The sequence below is a fragment of the Euphorbia lathyris genome, chromosome 6 (genome assembly GCF_963576675.1).
Source record: "Euphorbia lathyris chromosome 6, ddEupLath1.1, whole genome shotgun sequence".
Classification (NCBI taxonomy): Eukaryota; Viridiplantae; Streptophyta; class Magnoliopsida; order Malpighiales; family Euphorbiaceae; genus Euphorbia; species Euphorbia lathyris.
The window spans coordinates 28,711,378-28,734,532 of record NC_088915.1 but is presented as its reverse complement, the minus strand read 5'-3'; the positions used below and the strand labels follow the sequence as shown (position 1 = coordinate 28,734,532).

At 34.9% G+C, this 23,155-nt stretch overlaps 2 protein-coding genes and 1 long non-coding RNA gene across 3 annotated transcripts; 1 reads left to right on the top strand and 2 right to left on the bottom strand.

Annotated features, from left to right (window-relative positions):
• The first annotated feature begins 641 nt into the window (after positions 1–641).
• LOC136232446 (late embryogenesis abundant protein 18-like) lies at positions 642–1,386 on the top strand. Its single transcript, XM_066021624.1, has 2 exons — positions 642–810; positions 977–1,386. Exons 1-2 carry the CDS (start codon positions 724–726, stop codon positions 1,241–1,243), a joined length of 354 nt encoding a protein of 117 aa, XP_065877696.1. The 5' UTR covers positions 642–723; the 3' UTR covers positions 1,244–1,386.
• A 2-nt stretch (positions 1,387–1,388) lies between these two features.
• LOC136232445 (uncharacterized) lies at positions 1,389–8,634 on the bottom strand. Its single transcript, XM_066021623.1, has 2 exons — positions 8,161–8,634; positions 1,389–1,857 (listed from the first exon to the last, which is right to left on the bottom strand). Exons 1-2 carry the CDS (start codon positions 8,410–8,412, stop codon positions 1,618–1,620), a joined length of 492 nt encoding a protein of 163 aa, XP_065877695.1. The 5' UTR covers positions 8,413–8,634; the 3' UTR covers positions 1,389–1,617.
• Positions 8,635–17,503: 8,869 nt separating this feature from the next.
• LOC136233506 (uncharacterized) lies at positions 17,504–22,537 on the bottom strand. The gene is made up of 3 exons (XR_010690865.1): positions 22,279–22,537; positions 17,963–19,550; positions 17,504–17,621 (listed from the first exon to the last, which is right to left on the bottom strand). It is a non-coding gene; the product is annotated as an uncharacterized lncRNA (long non-coding RNA).
• Positions 22,538–23,155: the final 618 nt, after the last annotated feature.

The window sequence follows — 23,155 nt, the reverse complement described above, 5'->3', positions numbered from 1 at the left end:
TTTGCTAAAGCTACTGAATGGGCAGTTCTACACTGTGGACGCTTAGCTAGAATTTTCCCCATCCGTTGGCGCGAATCGCTAATCCGTAAGGACAGTCTCCTTTGTCGACTAATTTGGGACGATACGAAAACCGTCAATGTGCATGTGGAACTCTCTTTATGCTACATGAATCGATTCTTAGCTTAGGAAAAAAAAAAAAAAAAAAAAAAAAAAAAATTAACCGTTTAGAGTATTATTAAATACAACTATAAAACAAATGGACAAAATTGGAAGGCCATTTGATATAGGCAAAATTGTTTTCTAGAGACAAAATTGTATATTAACCTATTAAAATCAATAAAATGATTTTCCACCTGAAGTTTGAATTTGAACTTGAATAGGATAAAAGAAATCCTGGACAATTTTTAACAAAGTAGATTAATGGCATGAAAACAACCGGAAACGGGTAAAAGTCATGACATTGGAGGAATATTAATCTAGTTATTGTTATCTTAAATTATGTCCCATCGTTGATAAGCTCCACCCTCAAATAATTAGGAGCACTTGTCACAACAACAAAGGTAAGGTAGCCGCATGCATAACACGTGGCAAAAAAAAATTGCCAGCACACTATGAATCCTTAATTTAAACAGACAATGACAATACATTTAACCGTAAAGGCATTTTTGTAGTTATCAATAGCTAATTATCAGAACATAACAGAACAGAACAGGCAAATTAAGGATGCAAGCAGCTAAGGAGAAAATCAGCAACATGGCCAGTGCTGCCAAGGAGCACATCACCATCTGCAAAGCTAAAGCTCAAGAGAAGGTTTCCCTTTTTCCCCTTTATTAAAAATGTCATTTCTTGCTCTTTGACCCCATATTTTAGCTGTTTTTGCTTCAATATTAACTCTTGTTATTAAGTTATTATTATAAAGACTTTGATGCATAAAAATCGAAAAGATTAGGGACTTTCCTAAAATAAAACGTGGCAGGTAGAGAAGGGTTCAGCAAGGACAAAGGAAGAGAAGAAGATAGCAAAGGAACGTAGAAAGGCAAAAGAAGCACAGGCTAGGATGGAGTTGCATCAGGCCAAAGCTAAGCATGCTGCTCATAAATTGAGTGGGCAGACATTACATCATCTTCCACCACAACAACCATATGCCACAAACCAGCCTGTCGGAACCACAGCAACCATGGCCGGATCCACCGTTCCTACCTACCCTTTAGGAGGCCATCCTCCTGGTTACAGGCATATTTAGGCTCCACTTTTTTAGTTGTTTTAGGCTTAGCTGTTTCTCATGTGTAGTTTTTCATCATATTCCATGCTTGTAAGAAAAGCAGACAGCAAAACAACTGGAGTTTACTTCTGAATAAACAATTTCATGTGTCTAACACTTCAACATATGCATTGCATTTCCAAGAAAACATGGAAATTTTCTCCAACTCAAAATATTTTAGTAAAACCAATTGGATAACAGCCTTATGACACAGTTACTAAACAAATTGGAGTGCAGGGTTACACAGTTGCAATCCACAAATCTAACCTAAACGAGTGAGTTGCTATATGCTCATGTTACAGACTTAACAATGATACCCAATCCCACAAACCTGAGTTTTAATGTTAAAAGACACATCACACCCATTGCAATCTACCTTTATATTCTACACTCTGTTGGATTTTGCCATCATGAGAAATTACCTGGTTCTTGATTTTAGCAGGTCGAATATTGTCCTTGGACTGAAACGTAGGATACCGTTTATGCTGTTCATCAACACTAGGTGATGATGTCTCAGGTATAACCTCTTCCAGGAATTCTTCTGCAACGTCTCCATCTTCATCTATCTTGAGGCGCTTTGCGTGCCATCTCAGACCCTGTAACAATCTCAAACAAATTAACATACTTGAAGAATAATATTCACCATTATCATATGAAATTAGGAAATGTTAGCCAGATACTACCGATAGAGTTTTTCACAGGGTAAGAGCAGGACGATTCAGAATGATTAGGCTTTACCTTAAGCAAGCCTCATTACTCGCGCTTCCAATATGGCCAACTCCAAAACTACTATAATGCAACTTGGCACGGGGAAAAAATACATGAACCTTTTACTCTTAACAATTCTGTACAAGTATGCATGCATGAGAGCGCTACTGCAAACGAAAGCAGCAGCCAGAAGGGGGGACTCCAGTGCACACAATATTTGTCAAAGTGATATATTACTAATAATAATTAATACTAAAAGGCCTGGATTTGCACTTCACAAGGAGCATGCGTACAGTATGCTTAGTTGCTACTCCGATACCCCATGTTCATGAAAAGAATTTCATACAAGACGGAGTATTTCAATGATTTATACATTTGTTTGTATAGAGAGTTGCAACTACAATCAAAAGCCGCCAAATAAAAATAAATCTGTCCTCCAGAAAGTAATGACAAACCAAGTATTACTGAAATGTGCCAGTAGCAAATATAGATGATGAGTGCAAGGCATGTAGAGAACAAGTTACAACCAGAGATTTCATCATATGCAAATAATTTAATGATAGAAAAGAAATAATTACCACAGAGGAAAAAATTTATCTTCTTACAAATAATTTCTTATTTAATTCTTCCCTTTGCATATGTTTAATAAAAGATAAAATCAACTTCGACTATACATTTTGTAACATCCAGAAGCTAAAACACAAGAAAGAATCTAGGGCATCAAAATCATGCCAAAAACTATAAGAATGTAACTAAAATCTATAGCACCACCAAGAATTCATATCTGACCTGACAGATTAAACAGCTGAATTTCACAAGCAATCAACTACCCAAATCTTTGTTGGCACTCTATTTGCAAATATAGTAAAAGCCCCTTACAAATGTATGAAGAGGTAACTAAAGGGGACAGAAAAAGAAACAAAGAGAGCACAGATGACCAGCAACCTATGTTGCACGGAAACTGGAAATGAAACGGAAACATGATACCGGGAAACGTTATTTCTAAGAAAATTAGCTAGGAAACAGTAATGGAAACGGAAAAGAAACGGAAACGGACACGAAACGCGGAAATGCTAACGAAGATGAGTTTTCGTGCAATATAGCCAGCAACAAACTACTGGTCAGCTGAGATCTTAACCAAACAAAATTCTTGAGTTTAGAAGAATCCTAACCTTCCAAATGAAGGCGGCCAAAAAACAAGGCACTAAAAATAAACTAGACGCAAGAAAGTGACAGATTTTTATGGAAGTCACAGGATTCACAGGATTCTCTAAAGTCGAAACATACTGTCAAAATGGAGGATACAGTACCAAAGAATCAAACGTTCCTTGTCAAGATAAGAGATCCAATTTGCTCATTTTAATGAAGTTTGTAAAAAGAAAAAAAATAGATCTGCAAAGCAAGAAATTGTTACCCAGAAGATAGCTCGATCCCCCTTTTATCGATCAAGAATTTTTATTTATATATCTGCACTAACTATTTTGTAGTCATATATACTTTTTACCCATTGAACATCAGCAAAAAGTAAATAGAATCTTCTTTTAAATCTAAAATCTCATATTTATTCTTTCAATAAAACATTCATAAAATCTCTGACAAGATTACTTGGACAAGCTGCCTAAAGCTGTGGCACAGATAACTAAGAGGTGTTTAGATCAAGCAACATCGCATAAACGTTCCCAATAAAGTTGGAGCATCAGGAACTGAATATTTAATTAAAAGAGATGAGAGGACTTTGAACCGGTGGGCTTAAAACATAACACAACAACAAGTCTCCTTAACTTCTAAGGAGGGTTTTTAACACCTGGCACATTCATATTTGCCCCTAACCAACAAAATCTTTAGAATCACCTTTTCTGGGTTACAATTACCTCCTCTTTCGTGTTATAAGCACCTTCAGTACATTTCATTTGGGACTTTTCCACTCATCATTGTACTTTGATTCTTCTTTCATTCTCCATTCACTCATCTGCAACTTTTTTCTCCAAAGAAGTAATCTCAAATTAAAAAGATAACAAGCCTCTTCCTCATGTCCCATCCACTTTAAATCGAATTGCTTCCATACAGTACATAACTTGCAGCAGGTTAGTCAACACGTATCATTTGATACTCTTCCTCTCCTACCTTTTTTCTCTCCTCAATTCTACCTGCTGTTTCCTAATCTCCTACATCTTATTGGATCCTAAACCCACCAAGACAATGTGGTGGTCCTCGCAAGTCTTGTCTACTTCTTGTCCACCACTTGTATCATTGTCTCCTGTAGAACCTTCTCTAAAGTATGCAACGTGAAGCAGATCATATTGTTGGTAAATCTTCCCCTAACTACAATATATTTCTTGAAGCAGCTATTGATTAAATCTCTCCTACATGCCTGTACCCTTCCTTCACTATTCCCATTTCCTACACCTTAAATATACAAATGGTTGATCTTTGCATTCATAAATGCATTGGCATCTTCTAAAAGAAAATGGAACTGATAAATTAGGTTTGACTTCACTCATGATTGGTATCTACTTTCCCTATTATTTTCTGTCTTTTAAGTGAATTAGTCGCAAACAGATTAGCATATTGCAATGGAGAAAATAGAAGATTATAACAGAAAATAAAAAGAGAAAAAAAATAAGTTTCATAAACAAGTTAACATGGAGAGAGAAGTTTGAAACTGAGACTTGAGTACTCCAAAACCTCCGAGGAGTCACCTACACCAAGTCCACCTTGATATCATATTATCGTTTATGTCTCCATTAACAACCTCAAACAATCCAAAGTTCAACAGATATATCATATATATAATCATAAGATGTCAAACAATTAAAGATAAAGACTGCTGGCAATATTAAAAGTTAGTAGCTGCAAGACCAAGCACAGAAGAGAGTCTCCCAACTCTGTGAGCCTGTGCTGCAACTTCACAAAACAGAAAGTCCAGGTCTAGGCATAGTTGTTAAAGGCACGCTCCAGGCGAGTGATAGAGAGGTGCTACTGCCACCAACAATGGGTCCAAAGCCTAAGATATCTCGGGTTTATTCTAGAAGGAAGAGGGCAGCAGGGAACGGTGAGGTGGCATAAGTTAGGTGTAATAGTCAGTCAATAGGAGTAATTGTATTTGCTTTTATTAGCTTTCCTTTAGCTCTTTACCTCTTGTGTAAATACCTATAGCCAATAGGTACTAATATGGGAGAAGATTTATTATTCTATTTTGGCTCTTGGTGAGAGAGGGAAGAGTTCCCTAGGAGGTGCTGGTTAGCATCTTGTGTTCTATCTAGTTCTTATTTCCCTTTTTCCTAAATCAATACAGGCTATCTAGTTTATTCATCTTTTTTGTCTCATTTCTTATCTTACTGTTACTATAACCTTACCCTAGATTTCAAGTTTCCATCATTGGTCCGACCTGCCGGATCTGCTAAAGGCAAAAAACTGATCCACCAATGGAAACACGTACCCAAACCCGTTTGGATGCTCATGAGGCACAAATTCAGGGCTTGAAAATGATGTTCATGATCAACAGAATAGTGTGAAGGACCTCTTAAAGGTTTGTCAAGGCAGAGCAGGATGAGTTCAGAGCTTTCATGATGGATTGGGTGAAGCACCTAGGAAAGAAATTTGGAGACGACAGCCCCCATACGTCTTCCTACCCTAAGCCTTCTTCTGACAACCAAAGAGCAGCAACGATGAACTCCGGTTAATTCCCGTGGATGAATTTCTAAGGCTGAGACGTATTTCGAAATTCATGAAACTCCACCGGATATGCAAGGAAAGAAAGAATTGGTAGGAGATAAGTCTCTCCCTTCTATTGTTACTTATCTAGACGAAGGATTTCATTAGAAGCAATTTACAGACTGATCATCTATTACCACAGCCATGGGGAGCTCTCGCGTCACAACATGACGAGATTGTTTGGTATGAACTGGAAACCAATGGCCAAATGCAAAGTCCCGATGACAAAATTGTTTGGTATGAGCTGGAAACCACCAGCCAAATGCAAAGGCCTGGTCAAATGACTTTTGCAGAAAAGAATAGTCCAGATTACAATGATACTGGTCATGTTTCAAAAATTCATGGGAGAAATGGTTTTCAATCCTTATCCAGATTGGATCACAACAGTATCACTTCTCTATAATTTGGAAATTTCAGATTCTTTTTACTGGATGATTCCATGGATGACGAATAAATTGGAAGTTGACATTGCAGCCTAACATTTAACCCAAGTCTTGAGGACAAGACTTTCTGAAGGAGGGAGTATTGATAGAGAAGTGCTACTGCCACCAACAGTGGGCCACAGCCTAAGATATCTCAGGTGGCATAAGTTAGGTGTTAGAGTGTGAATAGACATAAGTAATTAATAGTCAATAGTCAATAGGAGTAATGGTATTTGCTTTGTTTTAGCTCTTTACCTCTTGTATAAATACTTATAGCCAATAAGTAATAGGCGAGAAGATTTATTATTCTATTTTGGCTCCACGTGAGAGAGAGAAGAGTTCCCTAGGAGGTGCTAGTTAGCATCTTGTGTTCTATCTAGTTCTGATTTCCTTTTTTCCTAAATCAATACAAGCTATCTAGTTTATTCATCTTTTTCTTCTCATTTCTTATCTTATTGTTACTATAATCTTACCCAAAATTTCAAGTTTCCATCAGCGAGGCTCAAGGTCCTGCACCTAATAAGTCCTAGGCTAGGCTAGGCTCTTGCCTTGGGCGCCTCGCCTGGGCTTCGCAGGGTCTCCTCAGGCGCGCCTCTTCTGTATTTTGATTAATGGTTAGGTGCGTATGTTGAGATGGATGTGTGGTCACACGAGAAAGGACCGGGTGCGTAATGAAATAATTAGGACAAAAGTAGGGGTTACATCTATTGAGAATAAAATGAGAGAAAACCGACTAAGGTGGTTTGGCCATGTGAGACGTAGAGCGCTTGATGCGCCGGTTAGGAGAACCGAAGAGTGGCAAAGGGATGTAGTGGTGAGGGGTAGGGGAAGACCTAAGCAAACTTGGAGGAGGGTGATCGAGAGTGATATGAGTTTATTGGGAATTGAGGAAAATATGGTAGTGGATAGGACGGAGTGGAGGGAGCGAATCTGTGTCGCTGACACGACTTGATTTTCACGGTTTTATATGATGGTTCATGTTAGCCGACCCCGAATCATTTCGGGACTAAGGCTTTGTTGTTGTTGTTGTTGTTGTTGTTAGGTTTTTAATTATTTTTACTGCTCTTATGTGGGTTTGTCTTGTTTGTGTAGTTATAAGTGTGTTTTTTAGTTCATTATAACTTGTGCCTTGACTACTTAAAGAGTATTAGTGACATTAGTATCAAATATTGATAAATGGATTTTGTAATTTTTTTTTTTTTTCATTTTCTGCACCTTCTGTTTGTGCCTAGGCTTCAGGACCCCCTAGCGCCGTGTGCCTTTCACTATGGGTCTAGACACAAATCTTGGTAAAGTAAAATACCATTCAGTGTACTGATCGGATGGTTCAAATTTAAGCAGCACAAACCATATATTCTCCGAGTCCAATAGCTTCATATACCCCACGCTATGCAGACAGAACAAAATAAATTACAAAGTATATGACATCACATACGAGAATTGTTAATCAGAGAACACAATACCACCTGCTTAAAAGCTTATGGATAAAGTGACCAAATGCCTAAAGTTTTGCACACGATTTATGTTATGTCATAGTCGCCACAAAATGAACATGGCAGCATTGATAGGCTTAATGGCGCAAGAAGGAAACAGAAAATACAAAGTCGCAAAAAGCAAAGCATTCGATGCACTTGAAAATAATAGTTTAACTGCACCAATCACCCATCTCAGAGAAGTTGGAGGAAGAAATACACAAGCCATAAACCTGCAAGTACATGGATCTGAATCTGAACAGATTGCTGAAACTAAAAGGCTAGTTATATTATGTCAACCTTTTGAATTTACTTGAACACTTGAATACAATTTGAGTGACCTAATTAGATCATACAACAATATCATTCACTGACAGCTATTCACACAGAATAAATGAAGATTCTCAATCTATCACTGAAGGAGAGCCCTAAAATCGATTCACTAAAATTCAGTAAATCCTTAAACCCAGCCAATAATGAATTTCTTAATACTATATCTGAACATACGCAGAATTCAGAATAAGAAGCGATGAATAAAGTTAGCGAAAAAATGAAGTCTAGATAGACAATGGGACACACGGACCTGGACGCCTCCATCGCCGGAACTAGAGGGTAGGAGAATTGGACCAAGCTGGGGGCGGTCGACGGCGACCTGAACAGGAACTCCGAAGCCTTTACGGGGAAGGCGAGTTTCTTGATAATTGGACGAAAAACGAGGTTGGTTGGAGTTAATTGGATGATCGTCGTCTTCTTCTTCCTGTTGATCTTTGACTTCGTGGCCACCGTCGTCTTTAACCAATCCAAATATTCCCGCGATCTTCCTGAAGAATCGCATCGCATACCAAATAAAAAATGAACTAATCTGTGTAGAAAATTCAAGAATTAAGAGAATAAAGTATAATTTAACGAATGTCGTAGAAGATTAAGTGAGAGGAGAAGAGGATGGTTTAGAGATGGAATCTTTCGGTCTTTGCTTGAACTACTTCAATTAGTCTGTGCTTGCGTCTCTCTCTCATTTTTCCCCCATCTCTTTCTGGGTTTGGTCAGTTTTTGGGTTGTCCATTTTTTAACGTATAAAATAACTTTAGAGAAATTTTACTTTTAACATAGTATAATTCAGACTTTACCCTTTTTTTTCTGAGACATGACTTTACCCAATTTTAGACATTATACAAAAATGTAAATATTTTGTTGATGCTAGGGCTCTGTATAATACGGTTAGAACCGCAGAACCAAACTGAACCGTACTAAAATTTGGTTTTTCGGTTCGAGTTTATTACTATTTGGAATCAGTTTAGTTTTTAGGAATTGTCAATTTTACTTAAAAACTGAATTAGACCCCCAATATGAATATACATATACCTGTCATTTTGTAATTTCTATTTCCTATCTACAAGGATAAACTCTAAGGCTTTGTTTGGATGGAGGTATTTTAAAGTAAGGTAATGTAAGGTAAGGTAAGTGAAGTGTATGAAATAACTTATTGTGTTTGGATTGAAGGTAGGGTAAGTGATGATTTAATAATGTAATTATGTTTGGTTTGATGGTAAAGTAAAGTAAGGTAAGGTAGGTTATATATAAATTTACTTTTACATCCAAACAATGTCTTATTTTAAAATAAAATATAGAGGGTAATTTTGGAAAAGAAAAATCTGTCACTCATTGGGGTGTAAAGAAAATAAGCCAAATTTCACCTCACCTACCCTCACTTACTATTACATTCAATTACACCTCAAAACAAACAAAATTAGCTACCTTCATTTACCCTCACTTACTTTAAGATACCTCCATCCAAACAATGCCTAAATAGTTCCGCTCAGAAATTCCCAAACCCAACACAGGAAAGACCTTTTTATCTTCCTATAGCACTATTATGATGAGTGATAATATTAAATTGTTAATTCCCAAAGTCCCTTCATCTTCCCATCTTATTTATTTATCTTTTCCCATTTACTTCCTTCTCCTCTTCTTCTTGTCTCTTGTCTCTCCAATATCCCTAATTTTTAGTGGATTACTAAACCCAGCCATGAATTCCCACCCCTAGCCCCGTAAAAAGACCAAACTACCCTTTACCTAAAATTTGAAAAAACACAAAACCTCTCAAATACCCTACACACTCTTTGATCAAATCCGGACTAATTTGTGAACCAAAACATGGAGTGTAACAACAACCGTAACGGGAAAGCGAAAATAATAAGATTTACCGTTTTTGTTTTTTTGATTTAAGTTAAAAATTGAATCTGTGGGTGATTTTTTAAAAACGCCGGAATCGCAGTCGAGCGTATGAACATCACGCCCGACCTACGGTTCCGGCGTATGAATATCACGCCCGGCCTGTGGTTCGGGCGTGATGTTCATACGCCTGAGGGGTTTTTGAAATGTTTTTTTTTTAAAAAAAATATTTACGTTTTAATTAAATTGTTAAATGTTTACATTAATTTGGGGTTTAATTTATATATGAAATTTTGATATTAATTTGATTATAATTTATATGTTAAATTTTTAGATTAATTTAGTATAATTTTGTAGACGGAGCGGCCTACTATCGGGGGGAAATCCGTCCCGTCACCTGCTCGTCGTCTAGATATGGACGAGGAGGAGGATACATGTATTTATGGGTTAAATTCAATAGCGGACTAATTTTTTTACGGGTTTAATTCAACAAATGACTAATTTTTTTTACGTAACAGGTATTTACGGATTTAATTCAATAGCGAACTAGCTATTTTTTTTGCTCTCCCGACACGCGGGCGTGTGACTATCACGCCTCACCGTGTGGTCGGACGTGATAGCCCCACGCCTCACCGTGTGGTCGGGCGTGATCGCTACACGCCCGACCACACGGTGAGACGTGGGGCTATCACGCCCGACCACACGGTGAGGCGTGATAGTCACACGCCCGCGTGTCGGGAGAGCAAAAAAAATAGCTTTTTTCTCCCCAAAACCCATGAAAGGGTATTTTCGTCCTTTCACGGGGCTAGGGGTGGGAATTTGGGACTGGGTTTAACAACACCCAATTTTTATCCACTACTTACAGCTCCATTTTCTAATTTGATAGGGTGAATTCCAAAATACGTGAACCATAAACCCTAATCTCTCAAATTCATCATGCCATCGTTTACAGCTCAAATTCACCATGCCATTGTTTACAGTTACAGACCGTTACTTACTTTCATAGATAGAGACTAATTGAGATCACTTTCGTGATATTTAGATTTTCATCATAAAATTTTATTAATTTGATTAAAAATAATTGGTTGAGTGTACTATCGGTTTATTTATTTTTTTGGTTTAAATCAATAGTTTTTTTAGGGATAAAGTACCAAAATAGACTTAAAGTTTTTGGGGAATTTAGGTTTAACGTTCAAAATAGCAGGCTTAACGTTTACAATATAATATCAATTTAGGCTTAACGTTTACAATATAGCATAAATTTAGGCCTCACGTACAAAATAGCATCAATATAGGCTTAACGTTTACCCAATAATACGAATATAAGCTTAACGTTTTACAAAATATATCCAATTTAAGCTAAACGTCACAATTAAATTAACCATATTATATTTTTTCCATATTAACTTTATATGTTATCTTTTTATTTAGTTCTATATTCTTATTTATTATAATACAATTAATTAGTATTCTTGCTCATTAAAATCTTATATTTGTTTTTCATAAACGATTCCATGACTAATAAATTTCATTGTTCATGTAATATATGCAAACTAAAAGTAATTGAATATCTACAATATTTCGAACACTGACATGTATCAATATTATTTTTGCATATATTACATGAGCCATGGAATTTCGGAGTCATGGAATGATTGATGAAAAACAAATATAAGGTTTTAATGGGCAAGAAAACTAATTAATTGTATTATAATAAATAAGAAAATAGAACTAAATAAAAAGATAACATATAAAGTTAATATGAAAAGAATATAATATGATTAATTTAATTGTGACGTTTAACTTAAATTGGATATATTTTGTAAAACGTTAAGCTTAAATTCGTATTATTTTGTAAACGTTAAGCCTATATTGGTGATATTTTGTACGTGAGGCCTAAAGTGATGCTATATTGTAAACGTTAAGTCTAAATTGATATTATATTGTAAACGTTAAGCCTATATTGGTGTTATTTTGAACGTTGAGCCTAAATTGGTACTTCCCCAAAAACCTTAGGCCTATTTTGATACCCTATCCTTTACAGTTACTTACTTTCATAGATAGAGACTAATTGAGATTGCTTTCTCCTATTATGCATAATATTTAGATTTTTATCATAAAATTTTATTAATTTGATTAAAAATAATCAGTTGATTATACTATCAGTTTATTTATTTTTTTGATTTAAATCAATTGTTTTTTTAGTAATTCGGTTAATTTGGTTCGGTTTTATACCGATGCATAGCCCTATAGTTAATGTGTTTTCTATTAATTAGATATCAATTGTCTACGTTTGGGCGATTCAAAGTAAATTTAGAAATGAAATGTTTTATATTCTATGAAATGTTTGGATGTTATAAAATTTTATATACCAAACTGTACTATTATGGATAAATAATCAAGTAACTTTATTAATGAATGTACACCAATATACATTACAAAATTGATCTAATTGAAAAGTTTATTTATATATTTAGACGTATTACACCATCTTTTACAAAATGAGTAACTTTCAAATTAGTCTTGCTCAAAATACCACTAATATATATATAGCAACTTAACCATTTTCTTTTCTTTTCTTTCTTCTTCTAACCCTTTGCAATCCTTCAATTTCATATATCAATCCAAGATCCAAGCTCTTCATGTAAGTATTTTGTTGATTTTACATACATAAATTCTTTTGTATATGTTATTTAATGTTAGTTTGCACCTCTATAGAATGATATTTGGAATGTTTTCTTACCTGATCTCTTCGCAGTTTACGATTTTGCTTCCCAAAATCATAAACTGTGAAGCTATTGTATTAGAAAATAGAGTTCGCAGTTCACATAACTGCTGCGAAGGACTGTGAATCCACAATTGTATAATTTCTTTTGTAGTTGTTAAAACTACGAAGCACATCTCTTTTGAGCTTATCTTTAATATTGTTTTGACAATGTGTTTGTTTTTCAATCGATCATTTCTTGTTTGTGATTATGTGGAACGGTCAATGGAAATGAGGGAAAAAGCATGACATACGAGGGTGGTGAATCGAAGTTGTTTTGGCTTTCAATAAAAATCAACTTTGAGATGTTGCAAGAGAGAGTTGATTCAATACATTTGACATATGTATGGCCATGCAAACTATATAGGTCCAAACAAAGTTTTTGGAATAGTAGTTTCGATTATTGATTCAAGTGATGTTGAGAGTATTGTCAAATGAATCCAAGCGATGTTATCCCACTATATCTTAATTTGAACCGAGAACAATAGATGCACAACTACTATGAGTTATGAAGAAAGATAATGTTATTCAATCAAGTTGTGATGCCATCGTTGAATTTGACATCACTATTGAAGTTGACACTCATTAGTCAGGTAAAGAAAAGATCATGGATTTCATCCTTACATCCACCCTTAGATGATATTAGCTCGAATCCATTTTTTGACCCTGAAGAAACGGTATATAAAAAATATATTTGGAGTCATTATAACCCCAATAATAATGATGATGATGAAAATGAAGAAATGGTATGTAAAGAACAACCTATCACGTGGAAACAATCTCGTTGCAAAGGTATGTACACCATATTTACTTCCTTCTAGGGTTTCATATATGCTTCCTTGTTACGGTTGATCGTTCCTAAAAAATATTCCATATCGGGGTTCTTTCTAAGCATCCATCCAATGAACTGAATATCAATCCTAGTCCAGTGTAAACTAGATTCGGCAACCTGACGCCTCAATAGCCAAAGGAACGCATCGATGTGTTGATTCAAGCAAACAATACAATCAATCATAACAACATATAAGATAATACAATCAATCACAACAACATCTAATTTGAGATTGGCATTACCTCTCCATCACAATAAGTGCTAGACATCTTAAAGGCCTCAAACCATTTCAAGGCCGGATATAGATATGAGAACCCTCCCACAACTTTGGTAGTCTTTGCATCGGCTTTACTTTTTCGAGTCTCGTACAACATAATATTGTCATATTTAAGCTGATCAATCCATTATTATGGGTTTTTTTACTCCAAGAAGCATACTCCCATGGAGCTTTTTCACGCCCTTAGGTCTCTTGTGTGGAAAAATGAAAGGTGAAAGTACATATTGTGAAGGTTTCCTTTATCGGGCCCCTTCAATAATATCACCTGCTATGGGCTTTCCACCTCTCCCTTGCCTGGAACTATTCAATCCCATCCTAAAGAAACAAAATTAGCCAAAACATTTTAAGGGAATCAACAAACAAATTGTCGAAATCCTATAAGTAAATTATGTACTTGAACAATTATGGATTTTGTAGCATCATCACTACTCGGATTCATTTGTTGCTCTAAGGTATCATACTATCAAAACATAATCAACGAAAATAGTTTAAGGGATAAATTTTTAACATAACTAATATTCAACATACAAAATTTCATAACTAATATTCAACATATCGAAAGAACAATTATGGATTTTGTAGCATCAGCATTAGTCAGATTCATCTGTTGATACGAAGTATCATCTTGTCAAAGCATAATCAATGAAAACATTTTAAGTCATCTATTTTTAACAAAGATAATATTTAACAATTTAAGTCATCTACCTTACAGTCCATCAAGGGAGTCTTTAATTGCTCCCCGGTGTCATCGTCAACTTGATATACCTGGTGTTGAGCATTTTCTTGTTCTATAGTTTCTTCTCTTCGCTCTTCCCTCACCTCGGCCATATCTTTCATATGCTTTTCCCTCAATTCTACCATCTCTCTCATATGCTCCTCCCTCAACTCTTCCATCTCTCTCTTATACGTTCCCCCCCATGTCTTGTATCTTTTCCATCAATTCTCTCCTCATCTTTTCCATCAACTCTGGCACATCCTCTATACTAACCTCTGACTTCAACTTCAGTATATGAAGCCGCATTTTTTCCTTTTATCTTCTTCCATCTTTGATTGTGCTTCCTCACCTACATTTTCATTCTTCTTACACCTCTTCTCATTTATCCTCTTCTCCTCCTCATCCTCTACATCCTCTTCTTGTCCTTCCACTTTTTATTCTTCCTCTCCACCTCCTCCTCTACTTACATCCTCTTCTTCTTTCATGGTCTTATACTTCTCAAATAAGATCTCAAGTTTTATAAAAACTACCATCAATACAGTCCTAAAGTGACTTGTACCATACACATTCTTTTTCAATCTCATCCACCACAAGTTAAGCTCGTGGAGTTTCAGATGACTGCAAAACAAAACTAAAACCACAATCATCCAATAAACACATATGTCGAAAACAATTTTACTTACAGTAAAAACGTCTGATGCTTCTTTAAATGTTGGGTTTTTTGAAGTTATCCATATACTTAAGCATGGGATGACGCCACTTTCTCTTTTGAGATAGAATCTATGAGATGCCTTCCATACATCGAGTATCTAAACCTTTAAAAAAGTTCAATTCAATTCAAATATGTTCATACAAAGGAAGTCTAAAATCAATCAAATATATATATGAATCATACCTAAAATGCTTGTTCTAACCCAATTAGTTGATATGGCACGACGCTTTCGATCTTACCTTTACCGGATTTCTCGAATTTTTCCTTTCCAGTCAGACCAATTATAGCTTTTTGCATGGTCTTATAAGTCTCCTCCCAATCAATTACACCCCATGGAAACTCGGTAAAAAAGGATAGGAAAGTTAGTGAGTTCGATAATGTTGTTATCCACCAAATGATATGGATCGATAGTGAAGAAGATCCTATGTATAACATACAACATCGCTATGAAGATTGTATAATTGTCTTCTTCGTATGCCAATTTATATTGATGAAAGCTTCACATATTTGCTTGTGTGTTAAGCTCTGACTTCCTCCAACACTACAAAAAAAAATGCTTTTAACGAAGGGAGTTATTCTCACTAAAAGTCTAAATATTCTCACTAAAGTGTTTGTAGGGAGAATGATTACTCTCGTGGCTCCCTTCATTACTGGGGTCCCTTACTAAAAGTAGTAATGAGAATAAAGTTTATCCTCATTATAAAGTTACAACGATAATAATTTTATCCATATTAAAATATATTTTAATGATAAGCAAATATTCTCATTAAAGTATTTATAATGATTTAAAATCTTCTCATTATAATATTTATAATAATAAAAAAATCATCACACTAAAATGTTTTAAATGTTAAAAATCTTTTCATTAAAATGCTTCAAGTTTTTATAATGATATTTCCCCTCATTAATGATATTATTTGAACTAAAATTATAAATAATAAAATAAATAAAATTTTGGATCGAATGGAGCTGTGATAGCATTTGTTCAAGAGTCTGGCTATCTTTGCAGAGAAAACCTCATAACAACGATAAATATTCATATTCGTACCTTTTTTAGCTATGATGCAAGTAGCATCACCGCTATGTCAGCAGAGTGCACGTCAAATGTATGAGCATGTTTACACATTACAAATTCATCATGTTTATTAACCAATGTTGACAGCAGAATGCATGACAGAAGTGAGTGAGTGTCTTTTAATGGTATGTGCATGAGAAATGATTCCAAGATGACATTTATTCACATAAAAAATAATCGATTAAGTAAATGACTGTCATACAATGAAATTAATTAAAGGGTTCTTACTTCCAAATAAATTGTAGTTCAAGCTTCCTTTTTGCATGAATTCATAGACAATTACGAAATTTTCATTTCCCTAGCAATATCCCAATCCAACAGCTTTACAATGTTTGAAAGAAACAACAAATATTCTTATTTGGTACTTCGGAACTTTCTAATATGCAGTTATGCTAAAGGTTTTTGCTATTTTGCATTGCTAAACCTTATAAACGAGTTTGATTTGATGTTTATTGCCTTTAGCACATAATTCCTGTCATAAATTGACTGAACCTAATCTGCTCTGGACTTACATCTAAATTCTAATTGCTGAGGACTTATAAACCGATTGAGTCAATCATCAAAATCCTAATACTAATAAATATGGTTCAGCTTTGATCTAAATCCATGCAATTAAACTTCAATGTGGCGAAATCACCTCCCTTGAAAATAGTGGCGTACACTAAAATATGCATTTTTAAAGAAACAACAAAGACACATGGGTGAATGCCAGTATGCATTTCTAAAGATACCATCAAATTGTTAGAGCATTAAAAGAAATATGCCCTATTTCCATGGATATCCACTAAAATACAAACAGACAACTTGGAAATGGCAGATCAATTGAAATGAATGGGAGAGTTTGATAATGCTATCTATTAATACCCAATTGGAATCCATAAAAATGCTAAATATCACTTCACATTGCTAATTTGAATTTCATGAAATAAAGCGCTAGCTAGTGCAACATCAATATAATAATAAACCACCAACTGTAACAAGAGAGATCCTATAAGACTGAGTACAAGTCTACAACAAGAGTTCACAACACCAACATTATACTGTCAAAGGTTTGCTTATAATTTAAAACAGCAAACGTAAATGCTTCAATTTTGAAAGGTTTTCACTTATCAATTTGGGAAGGTTTTGAAATCAGAAAACAAGAATCTAGATTGATCAGTGAATATATCAAATACTTCTACAGGAATGCAGTATAAAATAGAAACTCAGTTTGACATAGTAGTAAAATTTAGAGAATAAAAGCTATAGTTAAAGCATGAAAATAAAACACAAGTTAAAGCACAAACACAAGTTAAAGCATGAAAGTACAAACACAAAAAAAGGAAGAGATGACACACCACTGGGATAAGATGAACCAGACAACATGCCATATACTTTTCCTGTCCCAATTCGTCTTTCCACCCTCACTTTGTTGAAAATATGAGTATAACCATCAGCAAATGAAGGGTTGTTCTCATCCCACTCGTCGAATTTTGGAACATCAGCACCCTTATCTGGCTGCCATACCACAAAGAGACAGGAAACTATTTATTTAAAGGATCAAGATAGAAAAATAAAGAGGTTTATTGAATAAAAATTATTCTTGTTGACTCAACTTCTAATGCTAAAACACATGATTTTCGACTAATTTGATAAGAAATGCCAAGTTCAATAACCAAATTGATACTAAAAGTCATTTTTTAAGATTTGACTCCGTGAGCAAAGTTGAAGGTCCAAAGCCCCTTTATTCAAAATGATAATAAGTTTATACTATCAGAGCTACACATGCAATGGAACAAATGTTCATATGAAAGATAACCGAAAAAAGTAAAAACATTTATCATAAGAGAGACATTTACACTTTCATCGTCTTTTGGTTTCAACTGGGATCTTCCAAGAGTACCATGGTTGCTTTCGTATGAACCTTTTGCTCCTTCCTAGGATGGAAAGTGTGCCCCCTAGTGCCCCTCCCTGAAACTATGGCCTTCGGAAGGAGTGGTGATTTTTATATGTTATCATCAGAACGAACGCTTTGAGCACCTTGTTTCCCAATTGTTTTTTGTGCTTCACCATAGCAACCTATACGGCATGCATATAGCTGAGGCACCGATTCAGTGCCAGCACTTTAGTTCATATTCTCATTTCGTGCTAGAACCAGTCTAAGGTCACCATCTTCGCTACTCTTTTAACGCTCATGTGCTGTTTTTGCAACTTTTCACCCTGTTGAAGAACTTATGTACATTTGAAACTCTGCCAACATGCCAAATCTGACAAAAGAAATGCCACCTTTCACATGAATGACATTATAATTGGTTTCCATGCCTCAACTTATTCTTAGTCCAAATTCACGTGTCAGAAACCCGGGTAGCTTCAGCAATAAGAAAACCCCTTTTGTTGTTCTTTGGGAATTATATATCTCTGCCCTTGAATTGAAAGAGAGGGGTAAGATAAGGCAGGTCCTTAGGGAAGTAAGTCGAGCATCCTCGTCCCTTACTTAGCTTGCTTCTTTGCTTTCTAGCAGCTGGCTTCTCCTTGCTCCAACTCCATCAACAAAAAGAATAGGCTTTAACACAGGACTGATGGGCAAACACTTTATCATAGCATCAGGTTACTAATGCAAGGCCATATCAGAAAAAAAAAATCAAATCAGTGTGGCTGGTTATTTTTCAGCTATATGAGCATATACTTATAAAAAAATAATGAATTAACAGGAAGATTGTATTGATCTGAGTTAATGAGCTTCTGTGAATAATCTTGCAACGAGCCTGTGAGATCATTCACTCAGATCACGACTTTCTCTTTAGCTTATCCAGGTTTTGTTGACCGTTAGAAAAAGGTGGGGCTACTTACATTGTCTCCTCCAAGATGCCGCAAAGAACGAGAATATGATGAAGGATCTCCTTTTGATAGTGTCACACTTATCAGGAACCCTTTCACATGACTGATATATGGCTCATAGTGAAGTTATGCAGATTTTTAATTAGAGAAGTCGAACTTCTAGCATGTCAATATCATATGCTTCCAGCATGTCAAAAGAGAGGTCATAGCATAAGTGTGAGAGAAATAAAGAAAAACACATAGCGGAATTCATGAATAGCCAAATGAAGAAGAAATTGAGAGAGATGCCAATAAGAGATTCTACAGCCTCCTTATTCTATACAAATTACATCAGGGCAGCAAAAGGATGCCAATAAGAGATTCTACAGTCTCCAATGAGATACATGTTTGAAATTTACAAAATTACCTTGCGCACAGAACTTAAACAGGTAAGATAACTCAATCTGGTACCATACGCCTTCTAAAAAAGCTCTCAATATGACTACCATTATAGACAAATATTACCACTTAATCAACTACAACCAATAGCCCTCTTATGCATAGCCTATGGAAATGAGATGTAAGATGTCTTAGTGGACTCCATTTCAGGTTATCGCCTTCTCCTTCCTCCTACAAGAACAAAAAAAAGTAAACAAAAATAGCAAAAACAGAGTCAATTGTATAGTATCAAAAGCAATGAGAAATCAGACAATCAGTATACTCATAATGCCAGCAAAGAGAATGAGGATTAGAAGAAAATAGAGAAGGGAAAATAATATGGAGTGTAATTGTCGGAAAAAGTGAGGAATTAAGGAGGGGGTTTCGATGGTGCATATGGATAGGCGGTAAGCTCCACGAGTAGGAGAGATGGCGTCTATTTGTGTAACTTTGCCACTCTGCAAACAAATCAAACCTTATAAACTCATCAGCAACATTCCCACCATACCAAGAACAAGGCACTAGAAGTGAACCTCCATATGTATATTTCTCTTCTCATCATAAATATCAAATTCATATTTAGAACCTGATTAGCAATTTTTTCCCTTTTAATCCTTCTTATTGTTTCTTTTAAACGTGTATACGTGAAAACAATCCATATTTGATATCACTAAAATAGAAGCATTAGTAAAAAATGCAACAAGATGGACGAAAAAAAAATACATCAGCTGAATGTTAAGAAATTCAACTATCTCATATAAATTTCTTTAATGCAAGGCATGCTTTTAGAATGTAATAGGAATTCTTTAATTAGAAGCTTAAACTTGTAGCTGAAAATTTAATTCAAGGTATGCATCAATGTAAATTTATTTTAATACTAGAGCCTGCAATAAACATTCACTGACACTATCAAACTTGTGTTTTACTAGCATAGGTTTGATTAAAAGTTGATTGTGGATTCAGAAAAATACAATTAATCAAATCCATATAAAAGAAAAATAGGATTAAAAGTTGAACTATCCTCATAGGTTCTTGTGTTTGGCATCTTGCCTGCCCTGTTCAACCCATTACTTGATCTTTATTCAAATAGAATATCATCAGGAAAAGAAAAAGAAATTTATATTAAGCAAATAGGCAGGAATGTTGTTAAGGAAAAACATGACAAAACTAACTGTGATTAATCCACTAATACAATGTCAAAGAACAATGATTAGTCAGAGATGATAAATGGACCCTGATTAAAACTAGCCTGATCGATGAACTACCAAGTATACAGCCTGATTATGATTAAGATTTTGATAGATTGAATCATTTTTCACTGATGTGTTGACAGTAAAAGTTAAACATGTGCATACTAATGCCTATGCAAGTTGAGTTTCTCGGTCGCCAGAGTTTGAACATGTGCAAGCACTTTTATATAACTATGCCAAAACGTAATAGTTTCAAATGTCTGATATAATAATAAAAACAGAAAAAGAGTGATTAGCTTAGCATACCCAAGAACATAAATGTCTGCAGGAGGAGAAGTATGAAGCCACTCTTCAAGATTCAAATAACTCAAGTTAGAAAACACAACTAAGCATTCAATTCTCAAAACAATTTACACACCTATAATTATTAAACTCAGTAACTGGGGTAGCGTCAATATCAAGCTTACTTGCACGCACATAATTCCTCTTATTTAATCTCTCTATGAATTGAATTTGGAGTTCGGTAAAATCAAAGAACCCAAGAACACACAAAAAAAGTGAAATACATAACAATGATGCATATTCATTTTATCAAATAATTTCACATTTCAGACCATTTACGTCATATTTCAACCTCTTTGTCGTACCCCCAAATCAACAAATATAGCACCAATAAAAGATTCTATAACATCTCTAAGCAGCTGTAGTCATTGGTAGAGCCAGAGTAAAACACTCTAGGGTCAATGGACGAAATGTGTTAAAAAGTACAACTATTCTTGGAACTAAAACCCATTGAAAACTATACATTTACTTTATTTCTCCCCAAGTCGGGGGATCAACGGATCCTCACTGACCCCTAAAATCCACCCACTGCCTGCATTAACATTATATCAATCCTGAAACCGTGAATGAACAAAATTTAGTAACAATCATGACTATTTAGTGGTTATTTGTTCAATAACGCGCTATTGTATAATATATATTAAGAACAAAAAAGGACCTTGATCACTTCTTCTCATGCAAATCCACCTATGAAGGTAGCAACAACAATTAGCTAGGAAGCACCAAAGCGGCACATTTCATTGATAAGATCCCCGGTCAAGGGTAAACCATTGCAACCCAAGTCATTAAGTAGACTAACAGCTTTAGTTTTTAGTCGAGATATATACTCATCCATTTGACTGCAAAACACCAATCACTCCCAGAATCACACATGTAAAGCAATTTATAAATGTTATAGCAATAGCATTCCACAGATAACAAAATCATCAGCCAGGATATCACGCATTACCCATCAAATTGCCTAAGAAAACTGTTATAATTAGTAGCAAAGCAATCAGCCAGGATATCATGCATTACCCATCAAATAACGACTCCTGTCAAGGAGGTTGTTTCTGTGAATAGTGATATCATATAAGAAATTTACAACCCTATATAGAATCATGTTAGAACAAATTCAAACTGATAGATGGAAAATGAATACAACTATATACCCAACATGTCTTCAATCAATTGTTATTTTTCTCACAAAGGATTCTACCATCCATCAGAAACGTTTTTGAGAAATCACACTAGCAATACAAAACATGATAAGGAAAAACCTTAAAGAAAATTGCTTTCTAAAAGTATAGCCACCAGAACACGAGGGTGATTCATGGCAGTAAACTACATGAACCAGATAATATTAAATTAAAAAAGAGAAGTGATGAAGGTTGAAGAGAAGAGCTTACTAGTTGCTGAGTCGCAGAAACTTCTTGTTGATTTAGGTCAGAAATTAGAGATTCAGGCTTTCTAGGTCAGAGAAAATTCCCAAGAATATTAGCTATTCAGGTTGGAGGAGGAGACGATTACTGATTTAGGTCACTACGAATTGAGGTCGCACAAGAAATGGATTGAGGTGTGGCGGTGTTTTAGGTCACAGAATCCACGCGTGTGTATCGCTTCCCTTTGGGAATTTGAGGTTTTGATTTACGTTTAAGATTTGGGGAAAAAATTTGGGGGGGACTATTTGGCACTAAGTGAAAATTTTGGGACTAATAAAATAATGAGAATAAAGTATATTATTAATATTTTAGTCAAATAAAATAGTGAGAATAATAAAAAAATCAAACTAATAAATTGGTAAAAGATATATAATAATGAGAATAAGATAAAAATAAATTTAATAAATAAATTATTTTGTGATTAATAATAAAACATATAATTTATTCTCATTAAAGTTATTAAAATTATGTTTTTAATGAGAATTATTCTCATTAATTTTTTTGTCATTAATATCCATTTTTCTTGTAGTGAAAGTACATATCTTTTAATCTATTTGTCTTCTTTAACTTACTCATCCTCAGTAAATTTTTGGTGTCAGATCACCAAATCTCAACATCGTGATCAGTTTGAACTCCCAATCACCGAATTTAAGTTTAAATCCTTTGATGTTGAGATCTCTCCATGTTTTTGGGTTTAATGGAGTCATCTCTCTAGTAATTACCTAATGGCATAAAGGAGTTGATAATGTGCAAACCTCCATATCTGCCAGATGCCCGAAAGAAGAATTCCTACATCAATATTTGGTTTTTTGACAATTTGCTCTTTACCTTCTTCATCACCTTA

Coding starts and splice junctions, on each gene's coding strand:
- LOC136232446 (XM_066021624.1), top strand. CDS start 724: ATGCAAGCAGCTAAGGAGAAAATCAGCAACATGGCCAGTGCTGCCAAG. Junction 811..976: donor AAGCTAAAGCTCAAGAGAAG/GTTTCCCTTTTT, acceptor AAAACGTGGCAG/GTAGAGAAGGGTTCAGCAAG.
- LOC136232445 (XM_066021623.1), bottom strand. CDS start 8,412: ATGCGATTCTTCAGGAAGATCGCGGGAATATTTGGATTGGTTAAAGAC. Junction 1,858..8,160: donor CCGGCGATGGAGGCGTCCAG/GTCCGTGTGTCC, acceptor AGATTGTTACAG/GGTCTGAGATGGCACGCAAA.